The sequence below is a fragment of the Chaetura pelagica genome, unplaced genomic scaffold, assembly GCF_000747805.2.
Source record: "Chaetura pelagica isolate M959 unplaced genomic scaffold, ChaPel_1.0 scaffold11, whole genome shotgun sequence".
Classification (NCBI taxonomy): Eukaryota; Metazoa; Chordata; class Aves; order Apodiformes; family Apodidae; genus Chaetura; species Chaetura pelagica.
Window position 1 is genome coordinate 6,935,924 of NW_009952694.1, and position 19,435 is coordinate 6,955,358.

General features: G+C 39.5%; 1 protein-coding gene across 1 annotated transcript in view; it reads left to right on the forward strand.

Annotated features, from left to right (window-relative positions):
* The window catches only part of NRXN3 (neurexin 3), a 965,840-nt gene that overhangs the window by 374,531 nt on the left and 571,874 nt on the right, over window positions 1-19,435 (forward strand). The window contains exons 12-13 of the mRNA XM_009993910.1: window positions 11,774-11,893; window positions 18,733-19,114. Coding sequence (XP_009992212.1) covers window positions 11,774-11,893; window positions 18,733-19,114 — 502 coding nt within the window. The remainder of the gene's footprint in view (window positions 1-11,773; window positions 11,894-18,732; window positions 19,115-19,435) is intronic.

Here is a 19,435-nt window from a genome sequence, read left to right on the forward strand (position 1 = left end):
GGCCCGTCCCCGCCAGGGGGCGCGCGGGCGTGGCGCTGCTGCGGCACGCGCTGTGTGCGGGGGGAGGTGGGGTGATCAGGTAGGACGCGGCGAGGGCGGGGCGGGGGCTCCTGCTGGCGTTGGGGTGGGCAGGTGCTGTGTGAGGGGAGCCAGGCGGGCCTGGGGTCAAACTTGGCTCCTGGCACCTTCTGGTGTGGGCAGGGTGGGTGACAGGGAAGATGCCAAAAGCCATAAATGTCCTGTAGACACTGAAGTGCTTTGCTAGTGTAGGTCACCAATAAGGAAGTTGGAGAGAGTCAGAAATTAAGACTGAAGCTGTGAGAAGAGCACACGGATCCGAAGCACACAGCTTAGAGATTTTTCTAAGGATTCTCACACATGCAAAGTTACTGTTGGGTGATCAATGCCGGGCTGTTGACTGGGGAGAATTTCTTGCCCCTCTGTATCACACAGGCCACCCAGCTCCTCAGACTGCTGGTTGCAAATGCTGTACTTGATACAAACTCACAAACCAATGAGAGGGAGTACCTTAGGAACTAGTATCTGAAGTGTTCATTAGCAATACAGGTTTTAAAAAAATCAAAACAAACAAACAAACCAAAAGAAAAAACACCCTCCAGGACTGCTCGCCAAGTTGGGTATTATTACATAGCATTTTATTTTAAAAGACCCTAGTGAAATCAGACTACTATGACAACTGCCGATGGTATTATTTATTTCTATAAAACCTTGACTCTTGAAGAATCAGTGCTTTCAAGACTTGGGAACAGGAACCTTCAGAAATCTAACCCTCATTCTCTAGGCTTGTCTATTGCCTTGAATAATCAAACACTTACTTCTCCATGTACGTTATTCCTGACTGATTCAATGGGATTGAAAATCATAATGAATCAACCTAAGGTGCTTTATCCCTTTTTGTTTATAAAAAAACCCCACAACAACAACAAAAACCACACACACACACAAAAACCACAAAAAATCCCCCAACCCCCCCCCCAAAAAAAAAAACCCAAAAGCACCCCCCAACCAAAAGTCCCTCTTGAGAGGAGTGATTATTGCCCTTGAAATCAAGGGAACTGTATAGAGCATAAGACTCTTGTTCTGTATAGTACTCTTGATTATCTGTATCATGGCTCATGTTAACATTCTGGTGCTATTCCCTGGAAATCCATTTTCCTCAACTGTTTGACACTCGGGGAGGATCTCTTCTAGTTACTGTGGTGCTTATCTTGCTCTTATTCTAGAATCTATAGCTCCATATTTTAAAGAGAGTTTGTAAAAATCCTGCTTTAGTGATAATTTTTAAATAATATGTTTGCTGATGGTATGAACTGTATTAATGTCAGTGATGTTACAGCATTTGCTTAGCATGGGATCTGAATGCTTTCCAAACATACATGGATTAATTCTCACAGTGCTCTTGTGAGTAATAGAAATAAGAGAGAAATACCAGTTTGCTCAATATTGCAGCACACCAGCTGTTCTCTGGCTAGAAGTACAGACATCGTGGGGAAAAATACATGGGGAGAGAGGTGTATATAATGTACCCATCCCTGTAACAAGCACTACCTGTGCTAACAGACATCCGGGGAAGGAAATAGCATCCGTGGGGTGTTTGTGTTGTTTCGGTGTTTTGAGGTTTTTTTGTGTGTGTTCCTTCTAAAAGGCAAGGCAGAAGTAACATTTTCTCAGAGCAAAAGGTCTTTTCAGACTTGTGGTGGAAAACAAAGTATGCTTGTCATTAAGCTTTCAACAGAAAATGAAACTGCTGGAGAAATATTTGTGACCAGCTTATGCCATTAATCAAATTCTACTGTTTTTACAGTTTACCCAGAGGCAAACGTCTACTATTGCTTGATAGTCAAACAACCTTATTGCTTAAATATCTCTGGAACAGCTTCAACTAATATGTAATCCTAATACAACTAGATTATTCTTTTTTTCTTGAGAAAGTTTACAATTCTGGCTGCTACTATTTTAAGTGTGGTGCATAAGAATTTTTAACCTTCTTAACCAAGATGGCTGGTGAAAACGCACAGGCATCAATTGATCTTGAGAGCTGTAAAGTCACCACTTCCCTTCCTTGTGCTTAATTGATTATTTTTCTCTGACATTGTTGTCAGAGCTGTGGTCTTTTAAAAGTGACTGTTAACTTCTGCATGCTGGCCAAGAGAAGACAACCCCCAGACACTAGTGTCACCTTTCCAGGAATAAGTCTGCTTCCTGGTGGGAAGAGATCTGCTGGCTTTCTGTTATCTCTTTCTCCTGATGCAAGGATGTTTGAGGATGATTCCTTCAAATTAATTATCAGGTGTATTCTGATCTAATTTTAGTGATACTAGAATTACATGAGGATGTTGTATGAAATATTCCGGGTTTGTATGAAGGTATGCGTATGAAACTGAGTGACTAGGGAGGTATTTAGAGAAGAGGGATGGCATCAGTTTGGATAATAGACACTTTCATTTGGACCTCTGGGGGCAGAGAGGTGTGGATATGTTTAAAGCCAGATGTGCTTACCTTTATCATTCTCCCTTCATCTTCTCCCAGAGCATTTTTTCTTTTACGTGCTCTTTAGCTGATGTGAAAGCTGTGATGTTAAAATCTGAATTTCAAATAAGTTCTCAATATTTGCCTCTGATGTCATCTTTATCTGTAAATCCTTCAGCTGTCCCTCAGTCTGCAGTGTTGATTCCTCAGCTCTCCAGAAGCAGGTGATCCTTCCTTGATAGCGTTTTAAGATAAATAAGGAGTCTCTTATATGTAGGCCTATGTACCACTTGTCATTATTCTCATCTGGGTTTCTCAGCTCAGGTAAAAGGCACTGGTGTGTGCTACCAGTAGACTGGGAATTGGTGTTGTCTGTAAAGCATCTGGGGAGGATTTTCATCAGTGGATGCAGATCTTGTTGCTATTACTCAGATTAGGTTCTGCTAGCAGGGTCCTAGTTCTTGGAGAGCATGCAAAGGAATTGCTGAGAGGTTTTTGGAAACAGAAGGGTGAAGAGGCATTAAGCAAATTATTTGCTGCCAGACTTCTAGTTTCTTGACTGCTGGATGTGTCTTAATCTTTAAAGTTGGTAGTCAGTGTAGATCTGGCTTCCAAATGGCAATCAGGTTTTATTCAGTTTTGCAAAGTTTGCTAAGGGGAAAGGAAGACACTTATTTAAGTGGGACCAAGATTTTGCTGTGATGCTTTGGGTAACACAACTGTGTATCAGTTTCTGCCTCATAAAACATGGTCAGCAGTATTCCTCAACCTTATTTTGGGCATGCGTTAGCCCTGTAGTGTCCTAGAAAAATAAGTAAGTTTGTAGATGCTAAGATAGCAATGAAAGGCTTAGATGATGTCAACCAAAAAAGGGTTCTCAACTTACAGCTTGAGAAAAGACAAGGGGGCATTTGGAGAGGCTTTCCTATGTCTATACTCCTTGTTTAGATCAATTCAGTAAAACTTTCCTGTGAAGTATTTTTACTGGATCATACTTATCTGGTACATAACTTGGAAATCCATAGTCACTACTGAAATGTGGCTTACCTTAAGTAAGTAAAATACGTACCAATGCTCTATCTGAGAAATACCAGGAGAAATTTCAGTCAGCATAGTATTGTCTTTTTGCCGTGTGGTCACTACCTTGTGCTAACCATTCCAATGTAAAAGAGTTGTATAGATATAGTGCTTGGGGATGTGGTTTAGGGGTGAACATGGTAAAGTAGGGTTAAAGGTTGGACTTGATCTTAAAAGGTCTTTTCTAACCTAAATGATTATATGATAGGACAATATATATGACCCATCGAAAGGTAACAGCAGCTAAGATCTATTCTCTTTCATGTGAAAGACACCTTTTTGAGATGCTGGGTCATGCAATAGTCCTAGAAACTATGAAGATAACTCTATGCATTCTTAACACCTCAGGCACTTATGTGCCACAAGGAAAGGTACCATAAAAGGGAAAGAAATTTAGGTCCTCCGAATATATGATGCCACTGGCCTTTGCTCTTAATAGCTGAATATAGAAGTGTTGGCAGAGAACTGTCCTTTGTTGTTACACTGTGCTGTTAGTGAGGACCATGCAGGGATTGGAGTTCCAAAGATCTGTTTTTTTCCTCCAACTCTGCTGTCTGTTAAACAGTCAAATATATCTTTGGGAATATGTTTTTGCCATTGTTTTCTGCGTTCTGGAAGAGAGGAACAAAGATGCTATCCTATTAGAAAGTGGTCTCTGATCCTTTCTTGAAAGACACATCTGCAATTACTGAAAGGCACTGTATTGCCACATCTGGACTGATTTGTCTTGCATTCTGTTCTTGCTATTTAGACTTAGATGAGAAGTAGCTGCTATAATATTTAAAAAAAAATAGAGCAAGAACTCAACAACAACAATAAAATATTGCCAAAATGTAAATAATTCCTTCCAATGAAATCATAGAGGCATGAGAAGGCTCACCAAATAGGATGATACAGGCTTCTCCATCCTGCTGTAGTGTAATTCCTTACTAATATAACAGAAGCAAAGTGCTTTTGGGGTACTTGGTTTAGATACTCTTATATGTGACTGATGTTTATTTCCCCTCTTAGGTAAGTAGTTTGAATCTCATCCAGGCATTACACAGGCAAATTATTTCATTGCTATTATGTACATGCCTGCATGATACATGATACTGCTCACTCCAGTTTTCTCAGCCTCATCTCCAGCATCTTTTCCACCCTATCATTGTGATTAATCCACTTCTTTTGCAATATTTATGGTGAGATTTGAAACTAAACAGGAAGACAAACTCCAGTTGTCTTACTGTTGGTAGCACAGTCCATCAGTGTTTCAAGTGAGATATACAGATGGTTTTGATAACTATAGTATTATACCTACCCAGGAATAAATGGAAGAATTAAATAGCTACGTTTGTCATGCCTGCGTCTTGCTTCGGTTAGTGCTGCGTCACTGGAAAGCTAACAAAATGTAAAGCTGCCTTAAAATAGGATTTCTTTATTACTGTTGTGATCTGCAAAAGTCTTTGAATAATTATTGCTGTAATAGGTTTAAAATTCTGTCCTGTGGTTAAATGTTGAGGTTTTGCTTGTTTCTTGGGCCATAGACTCATGTATTGGGTGGCAAACTGCATCCATTAAATTAATATACCTGAAGTAAACAGGTATTGGCCATTAAGGGGGTGAGTTGAAGTTTTAGTTATCTTGTTGATCACTGAAGTGTAGTCCTTCAAAAACAAAATATATCGGTAGGTGAAACTCTGGAAAGCAAGATTTTGAGTTATGTAACTCCTTTGTTCTTATATATAACTGTCTAAGCAGCAGCTTTAGTAAATGAGGTTGTGTCCCTCTGGTGGCTGCTCTTCATAGCCCCTGTAGTAGAAGGTGCTTCTGTGATTGCTTTGCTGCCTAGTTTACACTGCTAGTTCTCTTGAGCTTTGCTCTCTGAAAATCCAGTGTGTACAAATATTTCCTTAGGCAAATTGTAGATGACTCACAATTTAGCTGCTTCTGAGTTCTTTATACCTACGTTGAAGCTTTTGTTGCCCTGATCTTTTAGGAACAGAAGTATATGGTGTTCTGGCTTATGTGAAGAGTTTTGTATCACAGCCCTATCTAAAAACAAAGGTAAAGCCGCTGTGACTGGAATAACTCTGAAGTTAATTTAATTAAACTGCTGTAATTTAAAAAAAAAAACAGTAGTTGATTTAAAAATATATAATTTTTTTCCATGTCCTTTTTGGCCTCCCTGCTGATTGTCAGTATAAAGTAACATCCCATTCCTTAAAAGTGGAAATAACTCCCTCAATAAAAATGGGAAACCATAAATGACACTGAAAAATGAATGATATCTTGAATAGATAATTAAAAACTTCATCTTATTTTTAAATGCTGAAAACTTTTTCATTTAGCTTGAAGGTGAAACATTTTGAATGTTTTCTAAGTCAGAATGAAATTTTCTTCAAAAGAATTGAAACATCCTCTAACTGAAATTGTGCTCTCCTGTTTCAAGACTTTTAGGGGGCATACATTTTCTGGTAAGACAGATGTTTTCCCAATGTCTGTTAAAAATTATTCTGCTGTAGAGCTACGTAGGAATTACGTAGTCTCTAAAAGTGTTAAAAGTTCAGCAGCAGTGAAATTGAGGGAAAGAAGGAGAACAACCCCCTGGACGGAAAAGCCTAGACATAAGTGTAATTTTTTCCAGGTGTGACCTGTATCATATATGCGAATTGTCTCCCTTTTTTTTTCTGAATCACAAACATTATTTGCATCAAGTAAAGGACACACAAAATAATTTCTGCACTAAGTCTAGTTTAAGAGTCTTATGAACAAGCTGCAGTTACGTTGAATGGTGCCTGAATCCATGTTGCATCATATTACAGCCATTTCCCAGGGTGTCTGTAAATGACAGCAACAGACATTCAATATGGTGCTACATATATTTACAGCAAAAGTAAGGAACTATTTTTTTTTTTTATAGTGGCTTTCTTTGTTTTTGGTGATGGCTTGTTTTTTGTGTGTGTGTTCTATTTGGGTTTTTTTGTAAAGGTGTTTTAAAATGGATTGTGTCTGAATAGTTAAACCCAGCTTAACTTATGTTTTGTCAAGTTTACGAGGAGACTGTGGTATGCTTCTGAGAGAACCAGTAGAGTGATCTTGCTAGTTTTAATTTAATTGCTGAGTTAATTCCATGCACTTGATTAGTTTAGCTGTTGGGGGAGATTTTTATTTGCATTTATGACACTAATTGATTCTGTAATTATTTAAAGGACCTTGTTTGCAATTTCTGTTGCTGTATGGATATAAATAATTAAATTTTGCTTCTGAGTAAGCTGGTATAGATCATGCTCAACCTTATTGATTTGCCACTGAAGCCACTCTGTAAAGTTGTAAGCCTAACTTTTCTGTAAGCTTTGCTAAAAGCATTTTTTTTGGTAAGTGTGTGTTATGTTTTAATGCGGGTTAGCACATGGAAGTGATCCTGTTCCTTGAGGAAACTGAAAGGTTGGTGCAGGTAAGGTCCCCAATGAAGGTATTGACTACATGTATGAAAGTGCAACTGCTTATTCCTAGATGCAGCTAAAGTTTTCCTGAAAAGGAGGATTCTAAAACCTGTATATGAGCAAAACAAGTCTGTATTTATTTGACTGTGTTGATTTGACTGGAATATCTACATAAATGTCTGCAATGTACTGAGAGTTTGGGTTTGCCAGTTGCTTCCTAGCAATTAACAATGCTCCTGGAATTAGTGGATTCTGGTCAAGAAAAAGACATTTTGTCCATACTGTTGCTGCCTGAAAATATCCAACAAAATTAACACTACTGACATATTCAAACAAGACCAAAAGATATTGAAGGTTTTTCGGAACAGTTGCCAGCTCTGTTTTTGAGCCATACTTGTGTTTTTATATTAGTCCTATTCTTTGTAGGAACTCTCTGCATATCAGGAAGCCTTAAAAGTGTATGAGTAATTGCCAGTGCCCTTTTCCTTAAGTCCACTTGTTCTCCTTCGCCCCATGCTCCACCTACCTCCCCTCCCCCCTTGTTCAAACCTGCCTGTAGAAATTGTAGCTGAATATCTTAGTACCTAGAATATCTTCTGCCTATCTTCTGAAAAGACAAAACATGGAAAAGGGAATATCTGTCATGTGCCCTAAGTATGCATAATTATTTAGTGTGTATCACTAAATGTATAGTCTGTATATAAAGGCAATTATCTTCCAAAGTACTATTAATATCAGTGGGGATGAAAAACAGGTGTGGCATTGGCTTCATAACCCCCTTTCTCTGTGCTGCTCTGTTGGGGCTACAAAGAAGAATCCCACTCTGTGGTTGTACTAGTCACATCTGAGTGTTCTTTAGGAAATTATTGAATAATGCCTAAATAGCGTAGATCTGTTGAGAGAATCTGTCCAGCTTGTCTTGCGATTGATTCTCATGTTTCATAAAGCTGTGTGTGTGCATTTTTTTTACAGTGAATTGCAACTTCTGTAGTCATTTTGTAAAAGGATAAGTAAAGACAACCAGTGCCTCCCCTTGCCCTTCCCTGCCATGGAATGCTGTTGCCATTCCTGAGAGATTTCTGTCCTGTATATAAAAAAAAGGCAGAAGAATACATCTTGCTACTGAACAAAGCTGATATGGCAGCTGAGCATTTTAATTAAAAAAGAAAAAAATCAGATTTTTTTAAAATCAAGGGTCTTCTCTAAAAAGCTTTAGTATATCACTGTAGAATTATTTATCATTGCAATTAAAATGAGGAAGAGCCTTTTCCATTCTCATCAGTCTGTCCATGTCCTTTCTGGTTGTCTCTTCTGCCATTCTGCAGACTTGAATGTTTGACCTCTTCTGTAATGCTGGATAAGATATGCGATAATGAAGATAGCTTGGTTTCATGAAGGTCATTTAAATCATATAAATGAGTTAGATAATGATAGCCTGCACCAAGGGTAAAAAGCACAGTTTTTGATGCACCTGTGAGGAGCTGGTGAGGAGATTAGCTGTCTTTCTCTTTTGACTTTCATGAGAGGGAAATTCTGTGTGCTGTTAACCACTGAAGGTAGGTAACAGCTGGTGTTTTCAGAGCTGTTGTTTTAACTGCATCCCTCTGACTGGCTTTTTGTTCTAATTGAGTGAGTTCTTGGGGGCCAGATGGAAAGCAACTTGGCATTTTCAGAAAGCGTGAACTACTTGATTCTTTATACTTGGCCTTATCTGTTCTTGGCACTTTTATATAGTCTATTTTGGCCATAGGGATAATAACTGGGACACCCTGGGCAGATTTAATTGAGTTCTTCCATGTTTGAAAGCATATACTAATTGTTTCGTAGGAGCAATATGCAGACAAGTTTTGGGTAGGTGTCAAAAGATTAATGAGAGCATGAGGAGGAGCTGCTGCAGCTGAATCAAGTAATATTGTTCAAGAAGCCTGAACTGCAGCTTGAATAATGTCCAGAATGTGGGGATGCCCAAGAGAGAGATTTTTGCTTCTGATGAAGTAATTTTTGCAACTGCAAAGCACCAAAGGTATACATACTAGTTTGCCTCATTTGAGTTTGAAAATGAGAGGTAGTGGTCAATTCTGTGTGATATACAGTTCTCCTGTTTTTGTTGTGGCTTTGTTTGTTTGTTTGTTTTTTCTATTGATAAAATATTAAATTGGCTGATGAAGATATGGATTTAGATAACATGGAGCAATTTGCATCTGCAGTGCTGAATTTTCAATTTTTTTAGCCTAAACTATTAAACAGTTACTTCTAAATAGCAGTCTCACTTATAGACAACCTTATTCATTTGGAAAAAGAAGTTGGATAGCTGAAACTTTCTGCTTATGTATTTGTGAATTGGTTAAGGTACGTTTTCTGAGAATCTAGTCAGATAACTTCTGTTGGTCTCACAGTTCTATTTTGGAAGTGCTATAGTAGGCATCAAGGTAGCCACAACAAGCCAAATCAGCTTGTTTGGCTAGGGTTAAAAAGAGGTGATTAGGTCAGCAACTTTGAGTTACCCAACCTTGTTGAACATAGAGCTGCTGCATAGAGGGTGCTGTATTGTCAGCTGAACAGTCAGCATGCTTGACCATTTCTCTTGATTGAGCTCTCCATAGCTCTAGACCTGTGAAAAAGTTGTTTTTTAAAAGTATTTGCTGTGCACCACCCCCACCTGTTGCCATGCTTTCAGGTGGCATTATAAAAACACACAGGTACAGATGAGCTCCTTTATCTTCCTACCTGGGAAATGGCTGTGTGAAACTACAATAACTGATGCAGTGTATTTTTATGTAGGCAATAATTTTGCTGGCCATCCAGAGATGTTTTGTAATATGTGCTCTGAGATAAAGTGTACTCACTGTAAATCTAGCAAAACTTTCTTGGGCTCTATTTAATAGAGTTTTGCTTGTCTGGCTCCTAAGAATTTAAGTTTCTGGCCATGACTTAGCTGCCTTGTGCAGCTGGATTTACATTTGTTGTACAGTGTAACTTTAGTACACTGGTGAGGAACTGCAGAGGTTACAGGTTTCTCCTGCGAAGGAGAATGGCAATATGTGACTCTTCATCATTTTATCCAAGAATGACTCTCTTTTTTTTCAGATAACTGTAAAAAAACGTTTTCCCTCTTGGGCAATGGACTTTATATGAAAGGATATTAAACTTGTTTTCCATTAACGGGTACTGGATGATGTTGTAAGAAGAAGAACATAATATTAACTTTGCTTTGGTTTCCTTCTATAGGTTTCCCCTAGTACACATTATATCCTAGCTGAATGAGACACCACCCTCTTTGCCCATGTTTCCCCTCATTAAGAAGCAGTTACAGTAATGTTGCTACTTAGGGTGCCTGTTGTGGACTATGTAAAGTCCCTGGGTAATTTTCCTACCCCTTCCTTCAATTCTGTCTCACTATGGAGTATGTTACTCATATTTGTTAGACTGCACCATGACACAGATGAGTGGGTGCGTCCCCTTGTGCAGAGTTTAGCCTGAAGACACGTATAGCGATTTATTCTGTTACGTAACTATCCCATTGAAAACTCATCAAAATAAATGGTGTTCCTGGACTAGCTGAATAAAGAGATGAATTTGCTTGGTTTGAACATAGAGAAATAGTCTGCATATCTGACATTAGTTTTACCAGTGCAGTAAGCTGTAGCAGGGCCTCTTATTTTCCCTGTGGTCTTCTAATATGTTCAATGTGTATTACTTTTTCTTTCTCGGGTTCATCTTTTGCCAGTTTGGGCAGTGACCCAGGCCTGATGTGCAACAAGTTCTTCTGTCCTTATTCTGCATTTCTCTGATATACCTGTGTGAAAAAGTACTCTAGTGCTGTACTGAAAAGAGCACAGATGCCTTTGGTTTAGCACACACTATTATTCAATTTCACTTACCATTTAAAATGAGTGAGGTGTTCCAATCCTGTAATCTGAACAATTAATGTTTTAAATAATTACCTGTCAACTGTGATGGGTGAGCAGCAAGACTGGACAAATATGGGTAGCACTAATGCTGTTTTCTCAGGAGCATTGTTGGCAAGGGCAACTGAGTTTTTACCTTTTGGAGAAGAAAGGGCATCTGTTGCCATTTTGATGTGTAATTCAAGGGGTAAAGTAAGCACTTTATAGCCAGACTGCTTTGCAAAAAACAAGCCTTATGGCAATCGGCCAGGTTACTCTTTCTGTGTTTTGGTTTGTTGTTTTGTGTTTTGTTTTGGTTTTTTAATTGTTTTATTTTTTAAACTTATTTTTTGGAGGGTAGGATTTTGAGGTTTTCTGGGTTGGTTATGTTGTTGTTCTTTTTGGAGACTGAAAGACTGAAACCAGCCTGGTGTTCCATACCTAAGTGTTGAGAGATCAGTGTAATTAACTTCTAAAAGAATCTCAAACACCTTTGAGCTGCTGTAAATCCAATTTCTTAGGAGAGCTGTAATGTCTCTACTCTAGAGACATTTATGTCACCAGTTCATTTTTCTAATACTGCAATGCCCTGTACAATGTGACATTTGGAAATGGATGCCATAGCACAAGAGAGGCTCCTACCCTTGTTCTAAATGCATGCGACCTCTGGGCTCTGTGGAGGAAGGTACTTCACTCAGTGGAAGAATTTCTGACCCCTGTCTTCTGTGTAAGCTGGGAAGGTGTAGGTGTAAGAGTTGATTACAGGTCATAATACACCTATACAATCTACTAGTCTGTATCACACCAGGTTGATTTTGGTGATGTTTCCTATTGAGCAAATACTAAACTAATTGGAGGTCTGGCTTTAACTATTGTACCTATCACCATTCCCAGGCAAGGGACCTGAAACTCTTTATGCTGGGCAGAAACTCAATGACAACGAGTGGCACACTGTCCGGGTAGTTCGGCGAGGAAAGAGCCTCAAGCTGATGGTGGATGATGATGTTGCTGAGGGTAAGTGTGATTGTATGAATATTGTATGAAGTATGAATATTTTTTGTCACTATCTTTGTATCTCTGGTCCCAGCCTCTTCTTTGCTATTACACACATTCTTCCTGTACTTGCGTGTGTGTTTTTATTTTTTTCCCTTTCTGTTACTCTTTGTTTATTTAGTGCTTTACTGCATTGACAACTAACATTCAGTTCTGAGAGACAAACTGTTCTTAGCCAGCACCAGAGATTTCTGTGACAACTATGAAAATATAAGATGTGGGATTAGGGGACAAATGAGCTTGCACATACCCAAGAATGCAGAGGTGCTAAGCAACACTCTCTCTCGTGCTAGGCAGTGTTTGGGGTACACTGTGAGTATACCTCATTCCTGAGCTGCAAATGTAGTGATTTCCAGTACTGTGGCATCAAAACCAAAAGTCTCCAAACTTTTCCTCTGCACAAACTTTTCCTTGATGGTAAATTCTCATTTGACAAACAGTTTAGAGAACAAGAATTTTTGTTTTTGTTTTCAAGTTCTTATGCTCATAGCTCAGAGCTATCCAGAAGAGTATACCATAGCATGACATGTGGAGTGCTTCGGTCCTTTTACTTTTTTTCCCTCTCTCCTCTTTTCCTGCATTTACTGACAGCTTCTTGAGCTCCTGCTTCTTGCTATAGACAAAAGTAGTTGAAGGAGGGGAGAAAAGATCCATCAGTCAGGAAAACTGGTATCTCCCAAATGATGAGATTTGCATTAAAGTGGTCAAGGTACTTTAGATTGATCTTTTTTCCTTAAAAAAATTTTGGAGGTGATACTTTCCTGGTTCATTTCCCCATAGCTGTAAAAGATAGAAACTTTTTTTTTATTTTTTTTTTTATTTTTTTTTTTGGAAAGTCTAAAAGTATCATATCTGTGTATCTGTAAGAGCTAGACTTTTGAGGAAAACACCAGTGGTCTGAAGGCTGGTAATAGAGTCACAAAGAATGGTAACCCTGGATGCAACACTGAAATGTTTCTTTAGTTTTGACCCATGTTGTTTTGCCAAATGCTGAAACCATCTCTTCTAAATAGCTTTTACTCAGAAGGCAACTAGAAGGGATGGCTGCCACAGGCACTGCCAGAGTACTATATCCTATCTCTGCAAGAAGTTTTTTCTACTGTGTGAATGCAGTTAATTTTAAGTCATGTGGCAATTAGGTTATTTGGGAAACCATGAGTCAGGATTTTGAAATATGCCCAAAGAACTGGGTTTGTATGAAAATGTCTTGATACTGTCCCTCTGAAGTAAATATATGCTGTGCTATAAAGGCTGAGAATTTGCAAGAGAGAATCAGAAGTATATGAAAGAAGAATTTTTGCTTCTCCTGTTAGAATTTCTGGAGGCTTAGTCAACATTAGCTTGTAGGAAAATGGAATTTTATTTAAGAAGGAACTTTCTGCATTAGTGAGACATGCTGGTAAATATTTAATCCTGTTTACTTGAGCATTTAAGGAGAACGATTCTTCTGGGTATGCTTTTTTTAGCAAGCACCATGAGGTGGCACCCTTTGCATTACCAACTCAGTCTCCAAAAAGCCATCTGTTTCGGTTTTTTTGAAGTTTCGTTTTCATGAAGCCAAATTTATAAATAATAATGATATAATCATATGCTAAAATAGGATGTGCATATGTACGTATATATGAATCCCATAATTAAAGATGCATTACAGCTAAAAATATCTCTTAAAAGAATGCCATCGTGGCATAAGTCAGAAAAGCCAAAGATTTTTCTGTGCAATCTGCATCCTGCTTCCTTGGGCAGATGATATAGTGTTCAATGATGTGGTCACATAGATTTTTCCACAGGATTCCAGCTGTCTTCAGGCATAGATCAGAAGTCTTAACTGGGTCCCCAGTAATAATAAACAGCCTTTTTGAATGCTGCCTTCTTTCTTGTTGCTTGCTTGGAACAATGCATTCCAACTAAATTGTGCTCTAAATATAGAAATGTTGCTTTTTACTTTTTTTTTTCCTCCCCCTTTGTGTGTTGTGTGTTATTGATCAACGTGTTTATATAGAACTAAGTAGCTGTAAATGGATTTACTGCCATGTCTATGTTATATGAAGTGACTAGGTGTCTTTTTCCCATTTTACAGGTTTGGAAACAAGACACTAGATTAAAGTTGCATGTATTTGGTACAAATTTGGCATAATTTTTTCAGTTATTTGCATGCACAAATACTCAGTATGTCTATAAATTGTATCTGGTAAATTAGCTCAGCCTTACTACTTGGAAAATTAGGTGTAGACAATTAATGACCACCTGTGAAAAATACATAAATAAGTGACTGACTTGGCTTTCTGCAGGACAACTAAGGGAGAAGTGGAATTCAGTTCCTCTGGACAACATTTTGCTGCTTAATCACAAAACCATGCTCTCACATTCCCCGCCTTCCCTCCTTGCCTCTCCCCCACCTCCATCACGCCTGGAAGAGACCTTAGAACATCAGTGATAAATGAGACACAAATACAGCAGTCATATAAGATAGCAGTTATATTCCTCCTCTCTACAATATCATTCTAGCACTCAAATAATGTAGTGGGGGATGGATTTTTTTTGTTGTTGTTGTTTCTTGTCTGCTACCACTTTAAAGAGCTGCTGATGGCTGTAGTAGTTACAGTATCTACAGACACAGTGGAGGAAGTGTATCTCTGCCCTTATTCTGGTCTTGTATTGGCAGATACTCTTCAGCTTTTCCCTGAACTTCTCCTAAATTCCTGTACTACCACTGCTATCACTGTCCTATTTCTATTAAGCTAGTCTCAGTTTTCTCATTTTTCACCTTTTCTAAAATTCTAGATTCACCTCTTCCAACCTCCCTAATTCCATTTCTGTTGCCCCTTATATTCTCATTGGTGTGGTCCAAATGTACTTCAGATTTCACAGGCCAACTGTTCTTTACTACTCTGGCAATAACTACTTTGCATTTATCCAATAGTAGAAGAGCTAAGGAAAGAAGTTTTCTTGCAGTGACTTGTCAAGACTTGTATATATATGCTAACTGACCAGCAGATGCAATCAGGCAGCATATCATTGCTAAATTTTGTCTGTTATAGGATACTGGAAACATTTAATCAAGTCTTTATCCAGGTGTCAATTTTTCACAAAACTAGTATGAATTTAAATATTTTTGACCCTTCTGTTCTTTTAAACCTGATTCAATCTGGCTAGCAGGTTAAAATGCTATTGCAGGCAGAGGGACCAATAGACAGCATGGCTGTTTCCTTTGGGAAACCTTCTAAAACTAAGGCCTTTGCCTGTGCAGAAATTACATTAGCAACATGCTAGAATATTAAGTAGAGAATCATGCAAGAGGGAAAAGTTGAAAGTTGATAGGTCTTTGTTTTTATGCGTTTTGGTGTTGTCCAATTTAGTATTTGCTTTGCTTCCCTGCTTACATTAAGAAAGGAGAATACAGCAAACAGGTCAACACAGATACTTTAATTTAAAAGAGGCTGTTGGTACTAGAGTAGCTTGTTTTTAAAATCTTCTTTGAAAAAATGTTAGTGAATGACCCATAGCATGGTAGAAAAGTGGAAAGGGTCCTGTATGTAAGGCATGTGAATTCAGCCAAGGGGAGCTGACTTCTGTCCTTAGAGTTCCTATGGAAAGCTGGGTAAGTCACCTGAAATCAGATCTTTTGCAGTTGATGCCCTTGTACCTGTCCTTTTGGGAGGTACTAATTTGGGATTGTGGATCTGTGTTGACTGTAGCTGGATCCCAAGTGCCCACCAAAGCTACTCTGTCACTCACCTCCTCATCTGGACAAGGGAGAGAAAATATAACAAAAGGTTTGTGGGTTGAGATGAGGACAGGGAGATCACTCAGCAATTACTATCATGGACTTGACTTGGGAAAAAAATAATTTAATTTATTACCAGTCAAATCAGATTAAGGCAATGGGAAATAAAACCAAATCTTAAAAACACCTTTGTCCCACCTCATTTCTCCTCCCAGGTTCAACTTAATTCCCAATTTTCTCTACTTTCTTGTCCCCAGTGGCACAGGGTGATGGGGAATGGGTGTTATGGTCAGGTAATCACAGATTGTTTCTGCTACTCCTTCCTCCTCAGGGGGAGGGCTCCTCACACTCTACCCCTGCTCCAGCATGGGGTCTTTCCCACAGGAAACAATCCTCCATTAACTTCTCCAATGTGAGTCCTTCCATGGTCTGCAGTTCTTCATGTACTGGTCCCTTCTGTGGGGTGCAACTCTTCAGGAACAGACTGCTCCATTGTGGGGGGGTCATAAATCCTGACAGAAAACCTGATCTGGTGTGGGCTTCCCAGAGGGTCACAGCCTCATTTGGGTATCCACCTGGTCTGTTGTGTGGTACTCCCTGGGCTGCAGGTGGTATCTGCCCCACTAGTAACCTCCATGGGCTGCAGCAGGTCAAGGTGCCTCACCATAACCTCCCCAATGAGCTGTAGGGGAATCTCTGCTCCAGAGCCTGAAGCATCTCCTCCCCTCCTTCTTCACTAACCTTGATGTCTACAGAGTTGTTTCTCTCACCTATTCTCTCTCCTGTCTCCAGCTGCAGTTGCTTTTTTAATTATTACTCTTTTTTCCCCTCAAATTTACTATCCCAGAGGTGCTACCACTGTGTCTGATGGGCTTGGACTTGGCCAGTGGTGGGTCCATCTTGGAGCCAGCTGGCATTGGCTCTATTGAATATAGCTGGTCCTGGCAGCTTCTCACAGTAGCCACTCCTGCAGCTACTCTCCCCCTCAACCCTGCCTAGTACAAAAGCCTTGCTGTGCAAACTCAATACAGGATTTTATTTCTAGAAGTGCTGAGCCTCAAAACCTGTAGGTGCTCCCAAGTTGTTAGTTACTCCATTAAAGTGGATGCTAAATATTTATCCAAATTTATATGTTGATCTTTTTGTTCCTCAGCTTTATGTATATAAAATTGAAAGTAATAATCCATAATTTTGCAGGAGTGGTAGAAAATGAAATGAATATTTGGGGATAATTTGCACACTGGGCTGCTGAACTTTGGGTTGATTGGGGCTGGTTGCCAGACACCCACTCAGCTCTCTCTCACTCCCTCTCCTCGGTAAGACAGAGGAGAAAATAGGATGAGAAGTCTTATGTTTCAAGATAAAGATGGGAAATGACTTACCAATTACTGTCATGGACAAAACAGACTTGATTTGGGGAAATTTAATTTGATTTATTGCCAATTAAAAATAGAGGTGGATGGTGAGAAATAAAGAGAAAAAATAAAATGCCCTCCTCCACTCCCTTCTTTTCTCAGTCATTCCTGACTCTTTTACTGCCCTACGCACACAGGGGTGCAGGGGAATGAAAAATGGTGGCTGTGGTCATTCTGTAACAGCTCTTCTCTGCCACTCCTTCCTTCTCACACTTTTTCATTGCTCCTGTGTGGGTCCTTCCCATGAGCTACGGTCCTTCATGGAGTGCTCCAGCATGGGTCCTCTCCACAGACTGTCAGGAAAAACTGCTCCAGTGTGTGGTCTCCAAGGACTGCAGTTCCTTCAAGCAATACCAACCTGCTCTGGCATGGGGGTCCTCCGCAGGTTGCAGTGGGAGGTGTCTGCTTCACTGTGGTCTTCTACATGTGTTGCTCAAGGATTTCCACTCTGGTGTCTGGAGTGCCTTTTCCCCCTCCTCCTTTTCTGACTTTGGTGTTTTAAGGGTTTTTATGTGTTTGTTTGGGTTGTTGTTCTTTGTTTTTGCTTTTTTTTTTTTTGCTTTTTTTCCCCAAAAAATCATTATTCATTTTACTCTTCCTTTGTTCCTCACTCACAAGTACCATTTTGGATTTTGTTCTTTCCTAAATATGCTTTCCCAGATATGCCACCATCTTGGTTGCAAGGCTCAGCTGTGTTAGGTCAGTTGGAGCTGACTGGAACCTGTCATGTGTGGCATGGGGCAGCCCTGACTTTTCATAGAGGCGGCCATGCAGCCAGCACCTCACCACCTAAATTCAATGCAATGCTGCAGAAAATTTCATGAGAGAAAAAAAAAGCAACTGGCCTACTTGTAGCTGAGTTTGATTGATGCTTGTACATTGAATTATGAGAAAACAATTATATATTGAGTAATTAATCAATTTAATGTTACTTCTATAGCATACTAGATGGCAGAAGGCCTGTGTAGAAAGGATCCCTGTATGACCAAATAGTTACAACTACCTTAACAAAAATCTGGAGAGGTCTGAAATAAGGTTGTTGGTAATGGTTTTCGTTTTGATGTTGCCCAACTAGTCTTTGTACTCAAACTAGTCTTTTAGCATTCTATGTATTTCATCTGTCTGTGTGGGTTCTGTGTCTGTACTGATGCCTAGCACACTTACTGAAACATTTCAATGTGCTTCAAAAGTAGTGTGACATATTTGTTACACTGAGTAGCTTGAATATTTTAATTGAGGGCTTTTTACAGTGATGTCTAGTGATAGAACTAGGGGCAATGGGTACAAACTGGAGCATAGGAGGTTCCATGTAAACATCAGAAAAAACTTCTTTACTGTGAGAGTGACAGGGCACTGGAACAAGCTGCCCAGAGAAGTTGTGGAGTCTCCCTCTCTGGAGACATTGAAAACCCGCCTGGAATGTTCCTGTGTGATCTACTGTAGGGGAGGTGGACTAGATGATCTTCAGAGGTCCCTTCCAACCCTGACAACTCTGATTCTGTGATTCTATGAAGTGTCTATACATTCTTTTTTATGCAAGCTGCTGAACAGTGATCAGATAGGATGAAGTTAGTACTGCAAACTGGAGAGTGAAAGTCTTCATATAACCTGTTAGTGATCCTTGGGCTTTCTGTATATTCCTCTTTGGTTTTGTCCTTTAGGCACAATGGTTGGCGATCATACCCGTTTGGAGTTCCACAACATTGAGACGGGAATCATGACAGAGAAGCGCTACATCTCTGTCATCCCGTCCAGCTTCATTGGCCACCTCCAGAGCCTCATGTTCAATGGGATGCTCTACATTGACCTGTGCAAGAATGGTGACATTGACTATTGTGAGCTGAAGGCACGCTTTGGTCTCCGCAACATTATAGCTGACCCCGTGACGTTCAAGACCAAGAGCAGCTACTTGAGCTTGGCTACCTTGCAGGCTTATACATCCATGCATCTCTTCTTTCAGTTCAAGACCACCTCAGCTGATGGCTTCATCCTCTTTAACAGTGGTGATGGCAATGATTTTATCGCAGTTGAACTAGTCAAGGGGTAAGTGACATTTTGGTATATTCTACCAGCTTGCTTGTAGATAAATTTACTTGTAGGCTTCAAATACTTGTATAAAGAGAAATTCACCTCATAGTCATAGGATTTTTGTTTGTTGAGATGTATGACAAAGCACTTAGACATAAACACTGAAGCTTAAGACTCCTGATTTTATTACTGACTTCTCCCTGTGGCTGAGGGAGAGACACTTTTACAGTGTGAAACATGAATGTTTTGAGTCCTTCAGATCTAGTTAGGCTAACATTTTTTACTCGTAAGCTTGCAGAATAGCATAGAGAAGGAGGAGGAGATATGCTGAGGGCT